We start from the raw sequence: 17,874 nt of genomic DNA, 5'->3' as shown, positions 1-17,874 counted from the left end.
GGATGTGTTTTTTTTTTTAAAGCAACCCCAGTGAGAAAGCTTATTAACACAATTTGTGTGCATAGTTTTATTAATTATTTTGGGTCAAACCATGACTTCAAAATTGTCTGGTTTTGATTGGGACATGAGGCCAAGGGGGTTGCGTGTGTGTAGCTTTTTCCTTCAACTGTAAACATGAGGCATTCTAAATATTTCTTTATGCAGGCAGACTTTTTAATGCATATAAAGGAAACAATACAACACATTTTGCAAGAATCTTCACCTTGCTTTTCAAGAAGTCATTATAGCCACTGCACATTGCTGCCGTTTTATTGCTCAGGTGTAAGAGAAAGAGTGAGAGATCCCAGGGGATTATATCAAATCCCTCTCATCCTTCAATTACGATCCTCCTTCACAACCTCTATGCTCTTGTCCTTTCGCTTCATTTTCTTTGGAGTCATCCTTCTTCTACATGCTTGGTGTTCAATTTACTCCTCTTGGTTTTTACTTCAACCAAAAACGGCCCATGTTTGTTTTTGAGACACATTGTATGTTAAGGTGTGTGCTTCATGATTTTCTTGTTCCTAAACAGGCTTCATACATAATAACAGACCCATTTTATTTCACCAGTGTACCTTTCCCAGCTTTTGTCGTCTTCACTAATCCCCACATTTTCTGTAAAGTGTTGCTCATTGTTCTTTAACTTTTGTTATGACCCTTCGGTGATGATGTCATGCACTGACAGCTTTTCATTACATTTAGTCAGCAGTCATATCCCATAGGCAAAGAGTTAGCTGTTTTTGTATTTTTTTTTAATTTTCTAGTAAACTAGGCAGAACTTATTCCCACAGGAGAAGCTGTAATGTTCTTCTGAGAAACAGTGTATTTTCTCTACATTTAGTTTGTCCATGCTGTCAATCACAGATGGTGATTCATCCCCTACTGCCAGAAAACAAAAACAAATGTGGAAGCGTGAATAAAACATTACACAAATAGACATATAGCTCACAGTAAAGCTCGCGTAAGTTTATGTATTTGAAAGAATTGCAGTATCCCTTGTGGAATTGAAATTAGGGCAATACAAATCCAACAACACAACAACTCTCGCTTAAGCCAGAAAAGTTTATTGCAGTGAGGAAAATACAGTAGATGTCAAAGACAAATGCAGTTTATCCCACTCCTTCACCCTTCTCCCTTTTACTTCTCTCGCACACTTGCACCACCAACCAGCTCATATCTTAATTACTGAGGCTTGATGGGTACTTAACCTTGCGTCTCGCTGCTTACGCTAATGCAGAAAGGTCAGGAGTGTGCTGATTGGCTGGCTGGCTGTCAACTCAGCCGGAAACGACTGAGTGCAGATGAGCGGATGAGCAAGGGGATGATACACATGAGCAAGGACGAGAAATATATACACGGAAAGGAGAAACACTCTTTTAAAATGACGATATGTCACTTAAAGACAACATATATGGACTATTTCACCCATACAACACATAAAACTGAATTGGGACTCATGTCAGTGAGAAGTAATTTGCACAGTGACTATCCTGTTAAGTAATATTTTTGTCTACAGCAGCACCTGAGCTTTTGTCTAAAGCGGCACCTGAGTTGAAGACAATTTTTTTTGGCAAGCTGCTTATCTATGAATCACTCAAATTTACAATCCATTTAACCTTACAAATTAATGAAAAAATAAATAGATCAGTCACCATCATAGAACCTTCATTAAGCCTACGGATGTGTTAAGGCTGCTGTACTTCACCGGTTCATTTTTTGTCAACCAAAAAATATAAGAACACTACCACTGCAGTGGTAGATGGTACTACCAGTAGTAGTAAAAGAACAGACTGAACAAAAAATGTCAATTTTTGCACAATTCTGAGTTAACGTGCATAAAAATTGGTATACATTGTCGTTCAGCCCAATATGATGACTGGCCACTCTCGGCTGACTGGTATTCACATCAGAGAAACAAATCAGTGTTTTGCAAGTCCCAAGTGTCAAGCAAAGACATGCAAGTCCAAGTGGAGTCTCAAGTCTGAAGCCATGGGCTTGAAATTTTCGAGTCCTTTCAAGTCATAAGCACTGTGTAGTGTCTCCCAAATAAAATGCCTTTTTAACAATGTAACAATCTATTCAATTTGACAAATACAGTTGATGCATGTTGAATTGTTATTATTTTTGAAATAATTTAAGACCAGTGTTCACATTGCCGGCAATAAGTCGGACCCGTTTCCAATGAGGGTTGGACTCCTCCAGGGCTGCCTCTGTCACTGATTGTGTTCATTACTTTTATGGACAAAATACATGCAATAATTTGTACAAGTGGCCAAAATGAGTTTTCTCCGTAGGGTGGCTGGGCTCTCCCTTAGAGATGAGGTGAGAAGCACTGTCATACGGGAGAAGGTTAGAGAAGAACCGCTGCTCCTCCGCATTGAGAGGAGCCAGATGAGGGTGCTTGGGCATCTCGTCAGGATGCCTCCTGGACGCCTCCCAGGGGAGGTGTTCAGGTGACTAAAGTCAGAGTCATGTCTCGAGTCATTGATGTCAAAGTCCAAGTCCAGTTGTGAATCTTTGATGACATTGTCAAGTTAAGTCCAAAGCTATCAAAATTGTTACTCCAGTCTGACTCAAGTACAAGTCGCGTGACACAGTTGAGTCGACACCTCTGATTCATGTCCGCAGCGTGTCCACACACACAAAAGCAGTCTCAGAGACGCTTCAATAATTTGCAGTCATGTTGTTGTTACCATAGACTGTACATTCAATGATAGCTAACATTAATAGTTAAACTTAGCCAAATCACTATCATTACCTGACAACAAACATAACTAGTGTGTGCGTTACGTCGGGCGTAGTTTACATACGCAAGCACAGCATTAACTGCTGTGCACTAAATCTAAATGAAACTAAAATTAATTAAAAGTGCCCACTCTTTGATGACCTGTATATAAACTTACAAAATTTGCTGAAGTCTCGCAAGATAAGCTGGTGCCTTTGGTCTGTTGGTCAAATTCTGAATTTTACAGCGCCAAGGAACAATTGACTTGCCCTGGATGATTGTGTTTGCGATTGTATAACACCATGTTCTAATCTAATAGGCGATTGCAAGGCAGTCACTTGATGCCTGTGCAAAAGACATTATATCAAAATGGCATGGGGAGAATCACTCTGGCAACAGTGGAGTGCTTGCTATGTGTTCGTGCTGTAGTGTTCCGACAGAGACACCAAGACGCTGTGGCTTTTTAGAAGGTTTACTGACCAAACATGTAATGTACGCCAAAAACGACCTACCAGTCAAGACAGTGGACATTTTCCCCGCCAATCACAAGTCACTCTGACACCTAGTCATGCCTAAGGTTCCTATACTCAACTCTTTTTTTTTTTTCTCAAGATTTTGAAACACTATCATGAATAAGATTACTGACCCATAACTGTCAATGCAAACACAACCCCGTCCATTACAGTACATTATAGTAGTTTCATTCCAGTGACTATCAATTGTAAACTCCTGCCTCAACTTTGACTCATCTCTGGCAAACATGGCACTGACTCGATGGAGACTGCTACTGCTGTGAACGGAAGTTAATAATACAAAGAATTCTGATGTCTTTTGGAATAAGTGTCACAAAATGCCCCCCCCAAAAACCCAAACAGAAGCCAAAACACACCTGCTGAGTTATGTTTTGATACCGGGTGAACTAACGTCGAGTCGAGTCTTGGGAACATTTACCAACATCCCGCTTAAGTAGTGCATGGTGCTGCCTTTTTAAGACATATTAGTCCCGGGATATTAGGAGTGTTAGAATTTTAGAGGTTCCACTATAATGATAAAATGGAGATGATCTGAATGGCTTGCTGGAGTGAGGGAAAACATGACAAAGTGACAGAACATTGTAGCTGCAGGTGAGTATCTTGTTCTCTTCGCAATACTTTTTATACATTACTTACACTGGCACCACACACACACACACACACACACACACACACACACAGTAGGGGTACGCCTGCATAATTCACACCATCTCCTGCCAAAATGTGCCAAACATTCCTGTATTACGCTACTTGCTCCCTGCCCATAGACATTGCTGACACAGTGAGTAAGCAGGCAGCGTCCGAGTCGCTGTCTCATCGCCTCAGGGGGGACAGGCCAATCTTGTCTCACACTGCTCCTGGGTGGGATGAGATGGAATGGGATTTTGCGATGCGGTTGCCGTGGTGATACTTTTGAGCCCAACCGAGCACTCGCTGCCAGTGACCCGGACCAGAGCAGCTGTCCCCCGAGATCAGAGGACGAGGGGTTTGTGTGCGTACGTGCATGCATGTGTATACAGGCATGTTTGTTTGGCATCCCGCCGTTAACGTCTCCAGACCTCGTCAACTTTTGAATTGCTGCTCTCCATTGCCTGAGGATCACACGCATGCATGGGCACCCACACACAGGGTATTAACAAACCACATGCCTGGAACATACTGTACAAACGCATGCCAATAGTCACGGATGGCGATGTAACAGGCTATGCATACATGTATGACCTGTGTGGCATTTATATATGGTAAGGAGGGCTGCACTGTACATACTGGTTGTTAACAGCTGAGTGGACACAGTGAATCAGTCAAATTAGACCAGACTAAATGTCTAACTGAATTGATCAGGTTGACTTGGATAAGCCCTTTACTGTAAATACAATGTTAAATGACTCAGGGCGAGAGCACAGTGCGTGACCTATATACAGTACTGTATAGTAGTGGCTTCTACAACTTTGTAAGAAGCTCTCAAGTAAAAGAGCAAAACATCTCAGGGAATCTCAAACTTTGGTAAAACTGCCACTTAAAATAAGTGAACTATTAATTGAAAATAAGAAATTGTGGGCTTTCTGGTTGCAGAAAAGTTTGAAACAGTACATTCTCCGGTTGTGGCAGATGTAATTCTGAAAACCCCGACCACAGCACCACGTGATATTCCGCGTTTACCATTTGGTAGTCTTTTAAACTTTGGAATCCACCCCACTCCAGAGTAGTATGTGCATGTGTGTGTTTCTATCCTCTCTATGACTTGTGCTGCTGTCTGACACCCCTGGCCATATAACAATAGATACACAGTAGGGAACCAGATGCATTCATTACATACTCAGGCAAACATATGCTCCTTAATAGACTACCACATCCAAAGTCAAATGCAAGGCTGCCCAATTTGGAAAACAATGTAATTGAGATTATTTTTTTCTTCCCGATATTGCAATTTATTATTATTATTTTTTGTTTATTTTTCTTTTCCAACCACACTTAATACGTTTATATGGTGAATTCAGCTGCTAGCTAGCGGGCAACTAGCTAGCTAGCGGCTATCCATCCATCCATTTTCTCTGCCGCTTATCCCCACTAGGGTCGTGGGTATGCTGGAGCCTATCCCAGCTGACTTCAGGCGAGAGGCGGGGTACACCCTGGACTGGTCGCCGGCCAATCGCAGGGCACATATAGACAAAACAACCATTCGCACTCACATTCATACCTTTTGGACAATTTAGAGTCACCATTTTAACCTAAGGTGCATGTTTTTGGAACGTCGGAGGAAACCGGAGTACCCAGAGAAAACCCACGCACGCACGAGGAGTCCACACAGAGATGCCCAATGGAGAGTTGAACCCACAAGACTATATATATTATTCGGTTAGACTACGTTTCGAGTAGAGTGCGAACGGGGTTGGAGTCTGACCTTCTGGAAGAAATTAATGATGCTAACCAATGTTCCACTATATATCAAGAAAGAGTCAGGCAGCTGCACCACCCTGCATATTATTCAACCTTTCTAAATGTAGGACAAATATAGAGGAGGGAAGCTCTAAACATGGTGCATATTATAAGATCAATAGAAGCCGATTTGGATCCATATCTTTGTTTTCACATGCTTTAAAATAAATGTTTTCCTGCGGTGTGTCTCCAACAAGCTGTGTTTCCTGATATGCACCGATATTTTAATTGAAATAGAAGAACTGCTAAAATGACCTACACTGCTACACGCCAGTCATCTCTCACTCACGTTTACTTTCATCCGCTCCTCCTTCGCTAGCTTCTGCCATGAATTGGGTTGCTTGTCTTCCTTCAACATGTGCCGTCATTTTTTTTTTTCCACTCTACACACACACACACACACACACACACACACACACACACCCACACACACGCACATCTTCCAACTCGGTCTTTGTTTTGCTGAAGAATACAAACACACTCTGAATCAAAACACAACTGACAGTTTGCATCCAGTTTCATTGCTCCTTCCCCTCCTCCACTTCTACTAATTCCTTCCTCACATCCATGCCCCCCCCCCCATCCCTCCTTTCATCCCTCCCTTTCTGCTTCCAGCTGTCAGGAGGCTTCATTATTAAAGATTCATGGTGGAGTCTGGGCAGCGCCTCCAAAAGCTTTTGTCAGACAGACAGAGTATCTCAAATCTCACTGCCACTAACTGGAGGTGACATGGAGAGACTCCCATAAACACCCCCCCCTTCACGCATGTGTATGTGCACACTTCACGTTCTTTTAGAATTATATAAAGAATCTTATATACTTGCCATATGCCTGACTTGGAATATGATTTTAAATGTTGGAGCATAGACTGGATTTGCATCACCTTTTTTTTTTTTGCCGCCAAAATATATACTGTATATGGAAGTTTGTTTTAGATTTCAGCATGTTTATCTAAATGCTTTCCATATGCACAAACAGGTGCATACAAAGAGTTGTGCTGTATGTTATCTGTATACTTTGGTTGTCTACATCAGTGGTCCCCAACCTTTTTTGACCCGCGGACCGGCTTGTGTTCCCACAAATCTCCTGCGGACCGGGGGGCGGGGGTGTCGTACATTATAGCGATCTAATTTATCTTATTTATTATGTGTTGTGTAAAACTAAGACATGAATAACATCAAATTAAAAGCACAAAATGAATGGCGACCCACCATCCACCAGTTCAAGTTCAAGCCAAGTGTTTCCAGAGAAATTATTAAATCGCTGTTTGACTTGTGTGGTAAAAGGCAGTGGACTAGCATTAATTAATTTAAGACAAATGTGCACATTATCACTCAATAAGTCATCAAAACTTACCTTTATGCATTCCCACACAGCATCAGCATTTGACACCAAATATGAGGTTAAAGAAAAATGGTAAAAATACAGTGGTAGTCTATCTGTGCGGCGAGAGAACGTTAGCACACGCACAATGGACGTGTGTCAAGTGAGACGGATGTAACAGAGCGAATCCGGCCACTTTTCAAAATAAAACATAAAAAAAATGAAATGGAAATTATTTTTTCTTTCTGTGCGGCCCGGTACCAAATGACCCATGGCCCGGTAAAGGGCCGCGGCCCGGGCTTGGGGACCACTGGTCTACATCATATAGCATGCATAAGCTTTTAAGGGGATGTCAGAGTCAAAAGTAAACCACGTTTCACCAAATATTACTTTTGTACTGTTGAATGCACCATTTAGTTAAAACCTCAGGAATAAATGAATGTAATAAAGTTTATTTAATCACCTGGATCAGTTTACTGATAAAGATAACAGATGAAGAGCTGCTTTAAATAGTGTAATACATTCCTATTTCAGTTTAGTCACTACGGACTTACAAAGTGAGCATCCTAATCAGAATTACCACTCTTAATTTACCCATACATGAGTCCATATTGCTACAAACAACTTGTGCTCTTTGGAGACGACGTGTCTGCTCCGTTTATTCAACTGCACATGTGCCAACCACATGTAACCCCCTTGGTAACCACAACAGTCGCCTTTATATGACGCCATCCGGGCGCCCCACTCAACAGGCATGGCTAATCAACTTACGCCAAATCAAACTGTTACACAAGTAACAATTAACGTCTTATTTTTATGATTTTTTAGCATTAAAAGTGCTAAAAATAAAAAAATATATATAATTTAAAAAAAGCACACACATTAATATGAAGCCTGCCATGCTTAAATCCAGTGCTTTATTTCCTGGTATCGATTCAATCAATTGATTACCTTATAAAATTAAAATGTTAGATCGATATACTGTATGTCGTCTGGAATGGAAACTTGCTGGACACAGATCAATGTGGTTGGATCATAGGAATATAAATCGATGCATCAATGTAGTGAATGAATCGTTACACCCCTACTATTTAGTTTGTTACCGTCCTTCGCTGCTAGTGAACATTGGCAAATAAAGAGACAGAGTGCGGCCTGCATTGAATAATATAATTGAAAAGAAATCTACAAATGCCAGTGTATTTTTCCCTTTCACAGTTCAAAATAAGTTTGTGTTGTAAAAAATATACATTTCTGCTTTTTTTGTTCATTTTCTGTTTGTAGTTTGATTTCATCAATGAACACACTGTAGTTATCATATATAAAGCATACATTTAAATAGATTATACTGTTACTTTCCACTCATTGGCCAAATGCTATAGGTTTTCTGGCTCCCAAGTGGGTTTTAATTAGGTGGAAATGGGCTCCAATGGCTCCTTTTTAATACTGAGGTTTTTCAAACTCTGGTGTAGACATAACAGTTATTTGCAGTGTTTGTGTCTGTGTGAATATACTGTATGAACATAACCTTGCCAGTTTTATTTTTGTTTATGACGTATGTGCACATTTCGAGTGTTTCACTGTCTTTTTTTTTTTGTTAATTGGAGTTTTTTTGGTTTCAGAAATGCACTAGTTAACATGACATAAATGCTGTAGTACATCTGAAGAATATCCCACATTCCTGATGTAAGCTTGGTTGCACAATGGTGCAAAGCACAATGTCATATATTGTCTGACATTTTTGTTTGCAGAAAAGCCCAGGAGCAACAGAAAAAGGTGGTAGTAGCTGGATGTGTTCCCCAGGCCCAACCTCGAATGGACTATCTCAAAGGGCTCAGCATCATTGGGGTATGTGCAACATGTGCTTTCTCTTTACTATATACCCACTTTGGACTATTGAAATAACAGTCTTTATATATTTTATTTTGAAGAAATTGTATTTTTTGCATGCACGCACACACTTTGACCTGCCAGTCAACTGGCTACCACCATGCTGAGTCTTGCCCACCTACTGTTTTGTGAATCAATAAACCTTCAGAGAAAACCATCAGCCCTAAAATGAACACAGTTGTGCCATAGAAAAGGTTGCAGGATGTGTGAGAAGGACTGAAATCAGAACCATGGAAAGAGCTTCAAATTGAGTACGTACTCACACAAGCCCATTCAGATCATGCTTGGGTGGGTGGCCCCACTTGAAGTCGGCCCGGTACATTTGGCTGGAGTGAGTGCCAGATTGGTCATGCATCGGCACATTCACACATGCAACATAGATACGTAATAGAATGACAATAATGCGATAGATCCGAGCTAGTTCTTAATGCCAACCCCACTTTTCCCAATATAAATAGACTGGAAGTAATCCACAAAATCTTAACCCCATGGTACACTAGCTTGCTCACGCAGAAGTACATGTGTGCGTAATAGGAACGTGTCTTATAACGATTGACTACAATTTCTAAATAACTACCAGCTTGCGCAGTAGATCAACTCAAAATAAACCACAAAGTCTTGAACCTCGCAGTAATATGTCAGTGTGCAATGAAGCATTGGCACAAGTAACCTGGCTGAAGTATGATTGCTCAAAGAGTAGTGTGAGCATAGGCCAGCCGGGCACAGAAGGAAAGGTCATCGCAGCCAAGTCTGGCACGGTTCAAATGACCTAGTGTGACTACGCCCTTAGTCTGATTTACTTGTGCAGTTACTTTGCCTTCAGGAACTTTGATGTGGAGGCTGCAGAGTGAGAAGGGGTGCCATCCTGTGGAAAAAATGCCCTCTCTTGTAATTTGGAAGGTAATGGGCAACAATAGTTTAGAGCGAACTAAACAATGGCGTTGCATTTGCCAAGGCCCACCCCGTGCAGAAAGGATGGACAGTAGAAAAGTGGCAGAAGTTGCTTTTTCTTATGAATCATTCATTAAACTGCATCCCAATCACCACAAATGCTGCAGAAAACATGAACCCAAGATTCACCCAGAAAACAGTCAAGTTTTGTGGAGGAATATCATGGCTTGGGGTTACATCCAGTATGGGGGTGTGCAAGAGATCTGCAGAGTGGATGGCAACGTCAACAGCCTGAAGTATCAAAAATACATGCTGCCCAATACCTTCCAAATCACATGAGAGGGTCAATTCTTCAGCAGGATGGTGCTCCTTCTCACACTTCAGCCTCCACATCAGAGATCCTGAAAGTGAAGAAGGTCAAAGATGCTCCAGAATTGGCTAGCCCAGTCACCAGACATGAACATTATTGAGCAAGTTTGGGGTTAGATGAAGGAGGAGGCTTGGAAGATGAAACCAACAAATCTTGATGAAGTCTGGGAGTTGCAAGCTTCAGCCAGGAGCCCAGTCCCCAAAACCCGACCGGAGGTATTGGCACACGTACAGTGCCAATACCAAGCATATAGCGGTTAAGTGAGTGAGAGACAGAGCACAGTGACGTGCCTGTGCTCACATCAGCAGTTATTGCATGTTAATATGGCTCAATATTAAATTAAGGCACAAATATACAGTAACTCCATCGACGTGCACCTCCAAAAAAATATTCGAGCTGTTGCTCATTAGGGCTGAGTTGCGTTGACAAGTCTCTCACTCCTCACCATCGCTCGCCCATGACACTGAGCCAACAAGCAGAGATGTAGTTTGCTCGTAGAGCCCACGCCACAAACCCGGCCCCCGACGAAAATCCACAAAAGTAGGGATGGCCAAATGTGGCTCGGGGGCCATCCGCGGGCCGTGGCTCATTTGCCATTGCATCACTGCAGAAACAAAAAATAAAATAAATTAAACAAAACAGCAAAAATGGTAAAAATATAGAACAATGAGGCACAAATAAGGTACAAACATGCATGTTAGGTTAATTGGCGACTCTAAATTGTCCATACACAGCAAATTCAGCAGGCCTAAATTGACACTGTAGGAGTTAATCTCAACACTTTCAAAGTGTCCCATGGGGTCCACTCTACAAAGTGTTATTTTAACACTTTTGAAAGTGTAGCCATTTTTACACCATTGTAGAGTCAATATTAACTATTTATATAGTTAAAATTTAACACTCCTCGACACCAACCGGTGTTGCATTTTTTTAACACTAGTGTGAGGTGTCACAAATTAATTCTCTTAAGAGTCATTTATTGACTCTTATAGTCATTTTACTCTCAAAAGGAGTTGCAACATTAACACTATAAAAGTGTTAATATACTACTTCAAAATAAAATTTAAACATTTTTTAAAAATGACTAGTTGACTGCTTCATACATTTTATTCAAAAACATTTCATTTCCAACAGACAGTAGCTTAAATAACAGCAGGGCACTATAGTATGTTTGCTCTTTGACAACTGTCATTAGAGCACTGCTTGTCAAATGGTCTGAAATGAGTCAGTTCATTTAAACACATGACAGAAAACTCAAGCATTTGGTCTTCTATGCAGTACGCGTTAAACAGGTCCTCATAGTACATCGTTTCTACATTACAGGCTATTATGAAAGCACATTCTTTGTGTTTTATTATATCACAGATCTTCTTGAACACAGGTAGATCAAAGCTACATCCAGTACATATGAACACACCAACATGGTAATCTATACCGTAACTTCTCACCCACAGCTGTCATCAGGTTGAGGTTCAGTTCCTGACAGCAACTCATCAATGTTCTGCTTTTGCGGGAGAGTCTTGAAGTCTGCAATGACTTTTGGTTTGAAGACAGTTGACCACTTAGCCAGGAACCTCTGAGATACTTCATCACCAAACATCATTGAGAAATCCTGGTCAATCTATAAACAAGACATGAATATTTCATATACTGTTGGCCTACAGGTTTACAAATGGTTGATGTAATGGGTAATCTAATACTGAAATAGTCCAAATACTCAAGATTTCCTTACCAATCCAGGAACATCAAGGAAGCGAGGGAACACATTGAGAACAGACGATGATACATCTTGTGCTTGGATCATATTCTGTCGATACTGGAAAGTTGCTCTCATCTTCTTTGACCACGGATTCATCAGTTGAATGTCTTATTGTAGATAGTGCCTCCCTGCACTCCTCACCAAACAGCTGTTGACCAGTTAACAGATATTCTCCTCTGGTTTTTGGACCATCATGAAGAAACAGTCTTGGAACGGCTTTGAGAGCCAGGAGAAGTGTAGGACACAACAGTGACTGGGTGGAGGGAGCAAGATCAACCAACCTTACGATTTCTGGACGACCTGCTCTACCTCTTGAGCCACTGCCGCTAAGCTAAGCATCCTATGAACATATTTGAAACAAGAGTTTAATACAAACTACACACCTAAAGGAAAAACAAAAACAGTACTTTGGGTTTTACATTGAAAAGACTCTTACATATCCAGGTTTGGAGAATGGATCTTTTAGGTATGGAAAACAAGTCACAATTCTCAGGGCGTAATTTCTCATCACACATGATGGCGGAACCCTCCTTTCAAAACAAATCATAGTTAATGATCACAGACAGAACCATTCCCACAGTACATGGTCTTACATGGAATGACTGTTCTAATGGAAAGGGGGAAGTTCTTCTTACCCATGCAGCTCCATCATATCTGCAGCCAGGATGTTCACCATCTGTTTACACCTTGCATCGGTTAGTGTTTCAGTCTTGGTGCACTCCTTGAAGATTTCCTCACCTTTCGGATTGGCCCTCAAAACACCACCGACTTTCTGCCAAAAATATTAAAATGATATATAGTGTGTTCATGGGAATTCAAGAGGATTTTTCAATAAAACAATGTCATGCATAAAAACACTACATATCATTGATAATATTAATTTTACATTCATTTACTCAAAGCTTACCCGTCATGCTTCATCCTGATCCATTGGTTCTGTTGGGTTCCTCTTGTGGGCTGAAGGATAAATTGTCGAACCTGATGAATGGGATGTAGTCGGCAAGAGTGGAGACTCGCCACCAACTGGTGATAACTGGGGTGAAGGGATAGTGGAGTCTACACATCTCCATCCACCTCTGAGAATAAGAATAAATAAAATAATAATAATATAAAACATCCTACTAAAATAATTAAATAAATATGGAATTGCCACAGTTGCAGGGCTTATTATGCATTGATTAAAAAAAAAAAGATATTACTTACCACATTCATGTAAGTCTCAAGGAAAGGTTTGCTGTGAATCAAGAAGAAAAATAAAGATGCATCATTCTAAAAAAAATTTGTGTAGTTCACTTCCAACACACGCCTGACAATTATTTTTAAGTTAAAGTAACAATTAGAGTTGCCAACCTTGATATCTTGTATCTTGTACAGCATATCAAGTCCTTTGCTGGGGGCCAGCAGGCCTACGTGTGGGGGCTCCTCGTGCCAATTAGCTAGTTAGCCATTAGCTCATTAAAAATGAAGATATAACGTAGCGTTCACTTACTTTGACAAATGTTGCACAGGCAGTGCCGATTCAGCTCACAGCAACACTTAATAGAAAATATAACTTAGCAAAAACACGAGCTAACATTAGCAAAGGCTTTGGGTGGAAACAGCTGCCTCAGTTTATTAGTCTTAAATATCACACCAAAAACTAACGTTTTTTATGTGTAAACAAGGTACAACACAATTCATTAGTTCATCTACAGTATTTAAACGTTTACTTACCTACTGATGCAAAATGATTCCTAATTGTCAACTTCTTCCATCAGCAACGTGAAGTGAGGGGTGGAGTCTAAATGAAATGTCCGTGGGCACGTGAACACTGTTAGGTGTTAAATGGAGTGTGGAAGTGTTGAATGTCTTTATTGTGACACTAACAAGATTTAAACATTTTCAACACTCCATTTTAACTACAACACTTTCATGATCCAGTGTTAAATTTAACATTTTTAAGAAAATGCAGTGTTAGATCAACTCCAAATAGTGTAAGATTGACACTCCAACTTCAAGATTCTCATCAACACCAAAAAATTAACACTCCTCAATTTGCTGTGTAGGTATGAATGTGAGTGTGAATGGTTGTTTGTCTATATGTGCCCTGCGATTGACTGGCGACCAGTCCAGGGTGTACCCCGCCTGTCGCCCAAAGTCAGCTGGGACAGGCTCCAGCATACCCCCGCGACCCTAATGAGGAGAAGCGGCATAGAAAATGGATGGATGGATGGAGAAAAAGCTGAAATGTTGGTCACAAACAGGTCGGTAACCGGTGATCTAGAGGCTTTTGCCTTTTCATATAAGCTATTTCTGAATCCAAATGAGTAACTGCAAGTGAGCATATTATTTGTTCCTACAACTTGGATAAGTGACAAGAATTTTGTCAGGGACTGTACAGTCCTGACTATTCGACTTTTGAATATACTGTTTGGGAGCAGGGAGCGTCTCAAATATTGCATGAAATATCCATCACCATGAATAATGCAATTCCCTTTAAGTAAACATGCCACTGTGTAACATAATTACATTCAAATCACATTCAAGTGGCATGTATGTATAATATAATTACATTCAGATAAACAAGCTTGTATGCGCGTACGCCTTTAGGGTGAAGCAGAAACAGCTGGGAAGTTTACCACTGCTGTGACTTCTATTGTCATGAATAGATTGGATTTTGCATTGATACAGACACGTGCACGCACAAACGGACAGACAGAAAGCCACACATGCATGAAAGGGCACATATGGCAACAATCACAGACAGAGGCGTCCCAGTGCATGCGCACTTCTTTCATGTGCCCTCTTATCAAAGCACACAACAGTCGTGACAGTTGGTGGTATATGAAAATCAGATTCAAATTACCGGTGGTGAATTTTTGTTTAGTGATTTCTCTTAACGGCAAGGTGGGGGGGGGTGCTTAAAAGTACCATTTGAATTAATGCATTCCTGTTCGCATGAGCTGCATGATTATAATGGTGTGTTTGTTTCTGTTTTACTGTCAAACGTTGCTGTGAAATGAGTGACAGTGTACTGTGTGCAAGGTACACAAAGTCACGCAAGCCCTCAGTGTTTCACGTCTCTGAACTAGACATGTCACATCCTTTATCTAAGATGCATCACACATCTCACACATCACTAAAAGCAACTCTGGCTTCGTAATCAGAGAATTACAGTGTGTAAGCAAATGCTGTAAACAAGAGGTACAGTACATGCACATCCGCCCTCTCAGCTAACTTATTTTTGTACTCTGTGTATGTTCTTTTATTCTTTGCTTTGTATTTCAGCAACGTGTCTAACAGATTGTACACATTTCACACTACCAACTACTGTTATTATGTTTTGGGAGATAATCAAAGGGGAATTAAAAAAAACAAAAAAAACCCACCTCACTTACATAGCATAAAAAGAAAAAAAAACTGTTGTTTTTTTGTGTTTTTTTTGTTTTTTTTAATTAAGTAATTTTCATTCTTTGTGCAGGTCCAGAATTTGAATGTGGAATTAATTAGTATTACATTTGTCATACATTTGTCCTTTTAGAAATAATCTAATAAATCCGTTACGGACACCCAAAAATGTCAACACAAAGCCCTTTTTTAAAAATGTAGTTTTACAATTGTAGTTTGACATGCATATAAATGACAAATAAAAGGGATAAATGAACATTCGACTTCACTTTTACCTTGATTTAAGACTTGTTTGTTGACAAGGATGGCAATGTGGCAGCGAGATCCACACGCACACCACCTTTGTGGCTGTTTTTAATTAGTTTTTCTTGTGTGTGTGTGTGTGTGTGTGTGTGTGTGTGTGTACTTCATCCGCTGATGTTCCAAGCCAAACTATACAGTATCAGTAATGTGCAGTAAACCACTGCTGGTTGCTCATTGGTCAAGCTAATTTGTCATCGCTGTGTCATCCAACTTTGGATACACAATGGATAGAAAGTGTAAATATAAACACAGTCATGTTAGCTCACCTTGTTGCTGTGGATGATACAGTCTCTGCTTGCAGCAGCAGTTCTTCTTATTGTTGCCCTCAGTATTTTTAGGTATAAAATTGACAGCTCTGTACCAACGCAAGCAAAACCAAGCTGAGATGGGATTTTCCAATGCATTATTTTTAGGGGTGAACAGTAATTATCGGGCCGTTATGAGAAATATGACGCCATTCCGATAACTCTGATAACGTAAAAAAAAAAAATAGCTCTGATAAACGATTGGCCAAAAAAAAAAAAAAAATACAATGAGGCGAGATTACCTGTACTTTGCTGGAGATGAGTTAGCGAGAGCCAATCGAATGCTCCTTTTCTATGACGTGCTGCAAACGGCTTGTCACTTGTAAACAAACATGGTGTCGATCGTGTGGGACTTCTCACTGTTTCAGTAGAAGACATTTCACCAAATACTCCAAATGCTCTGCAAACATTCCGCCATAAGGGAAAACAACATCGAGCTTCAACACATCAAACGTATCAGCTGCCTGAAACGTCAGCATTGCTACGGGGCCCGGGGCTTGTTCCTGTTGCCAATCAAAATAAATAAAAAAATAGATATAAAAAGTTATCAGTGTCGAGAAGCAGGAAGTTATCAGTATGGGCTTGAAAAAAAAAATATATATATTGTACATCCCTAACTATTTTGCTATGAGAACTTGAATAAGAATATTCACAGGCGGCATTTTGCTCGCTATCCAAGGGTGTGCAGATCATTAGTATTCTCAGTAGTTTAGATAACCATTTTGTTATCCCGTCCTTCACCAATTTAGTCTAGTTCATCCAATCAAAACATGCTAAATACCATAATGTGCTACATTTAAACGTCAATATACTCCAATGCACATTGCTCCCTAATACCTCTATTCACATTTACAATGATGATGGCTTATGCCAGCATGGAAAGGGATGGAAACAGCATTCCGATTGCTTAATGGCCACTTTAAAACCTGAGCCCGACCGCTCTCTTTTACAGGTGGAAATTCAATGTACTGTTTAATAGCGTCGCCTCAAACGTTATCAGGAATGAAATGGCAGGCACATTCCCCACGAGCAGTAGATCTCCATATCTATATCCAAGCAATGGTGCAGACACTGTGACATTTAGCAAAGCTATACATTTCTAATCTGGATTGGGAATACTGAACACAACTTGGTTTTATATGTTTGAACGTGATTGTTTGTGTGCTGGCTGGGAGTGTGTTTGCATTTACAACTTGTTGTAATATGGATCAGTTGTGTTTATACTCTCAGTGTTAGGCTTTTTTTTGAATGCGTGGACCTGTCAGCGTCGATAAACCTGTGCGTGCTTTTGTGTGTTTTAGGTTCAACAAATTGATCGAGTGGTAGAGGTTGTGGACGAGGCTGTTAAAGGTATTTCAACACACACAAAAAGTCCTGCACATACACCAAACGTGTTATCATCAGACTTTATAAATAGATAGAACGTGTCTTCTAGTCACTCGAACCCATTGACTTCTGGTTATTGCTTCCTTTTTAATAGTTAGTTAGAAGATAGTTCAAAGTTTTGACATAAAGTTGTATGACGTCCCCATCAGCATTATAGTTCGATAACAGCGACTTACCCCCCACTTGGTCTCCAAAGTCCAGTTCTGGTCAGATTTCCGTGATGAAGAACGTAGTTCCACTCAGTTGCTGGGGCCAATTAAGTCAAGACTTTGGCTTCTCAAAACAACATGCGTTCAAAAGATTAATACATTTGCTTCCCAAAAATGCCTTCTCAAAAAAAAAAAAAAAAAAAAAAAAAATCAGACCTCACAAAACGCCATATATACTGTATTTATTTGCCGTCGTATTCCTGTGCACTGTCGCCTGTGTGTTCATGTGAATGTGACGAAGACGCTCGCATCTACTTCAGCGCCGGCGCGCCGTGGCCATCTTGTTTACGTATGTGTTCCACAGCGAAAGAAGATGCGAGT

The 17,874-nt window shown here is 40.4% G+C and overlaps 1 protein-coding gene and 1 long non-coding RNA gene across 3 annotated transcripts in view; one reads left to right on the top strand and one right to left on the bottom strand.

Moving 5' to 3' along the window:
- cdkal1 (CDK5 regulatory subunit associated protein 1-like 1) overlaps window positions 1-17,874 on the top strand; it is a 301,229-nt gene that overhangs the window by 74,054 nt on the left and 209,301 nt on the right. Inside the window, exons 5-6 of the mRNA XM_054782535.1 lie at window positions 8,805-8,901; window positions 17,260-17,308. Of these exons, the coding sequence (XP_054638510.1) occupies window positions 8,805-8,901; window positions 17,260-17,308 (146 nt within the window). The remainder of the gene's footprint in view (window positions 1-8,804; window positions 8,902-17,259; window positions 17,309-17,874) is intronic.
- LOC129185447 (uncharacterized) lies at window positions 11,307-12,990 on the bottom strand. Of its 2 annotated transcripts, XR_008572070.1 has the most exons (6): window positions 12,871-12,990; window positions 12,599-12,735; window positions 12,400-12,493; window positions 12,245-12,303; window positions 11,937-12,111; window positions 11,307-11,825 (listed from the first exon to the last, which is right to left on the bottom strand). It is a non-coding gene; the product is annotated as an uncharacterized LOC129185447 (long non-coding RNA). The 2 variants fall into 2 exon arrangements; XR_008572069.1 differs by having other exon boundaries at window positions 11,937-12,303.

This window comes from Dunckerocampus dactyliophorus, chromosome 7, assembly GCF_027744805.1.
Source record: "Dunckerocampus dactyliophorus isolate RoL2022-P2 chromosome 7, RoL_Ddac_1.1, whole genome shotgun sequence".
NCBI classification, from domain to species: domain Eukaryota; kingdom Metazoa; phylum Chordata; class Actinopteri; order Syngnathiformes; family Syngnathidae; genus Dunckerocampus; species Dunckerocampus dactyliophorus.
The sequence above is the reverse complement of the archived record's forward strand: the minus strand, read 5'-3'. Positions and strand labels throughout refer to the sequence as shown.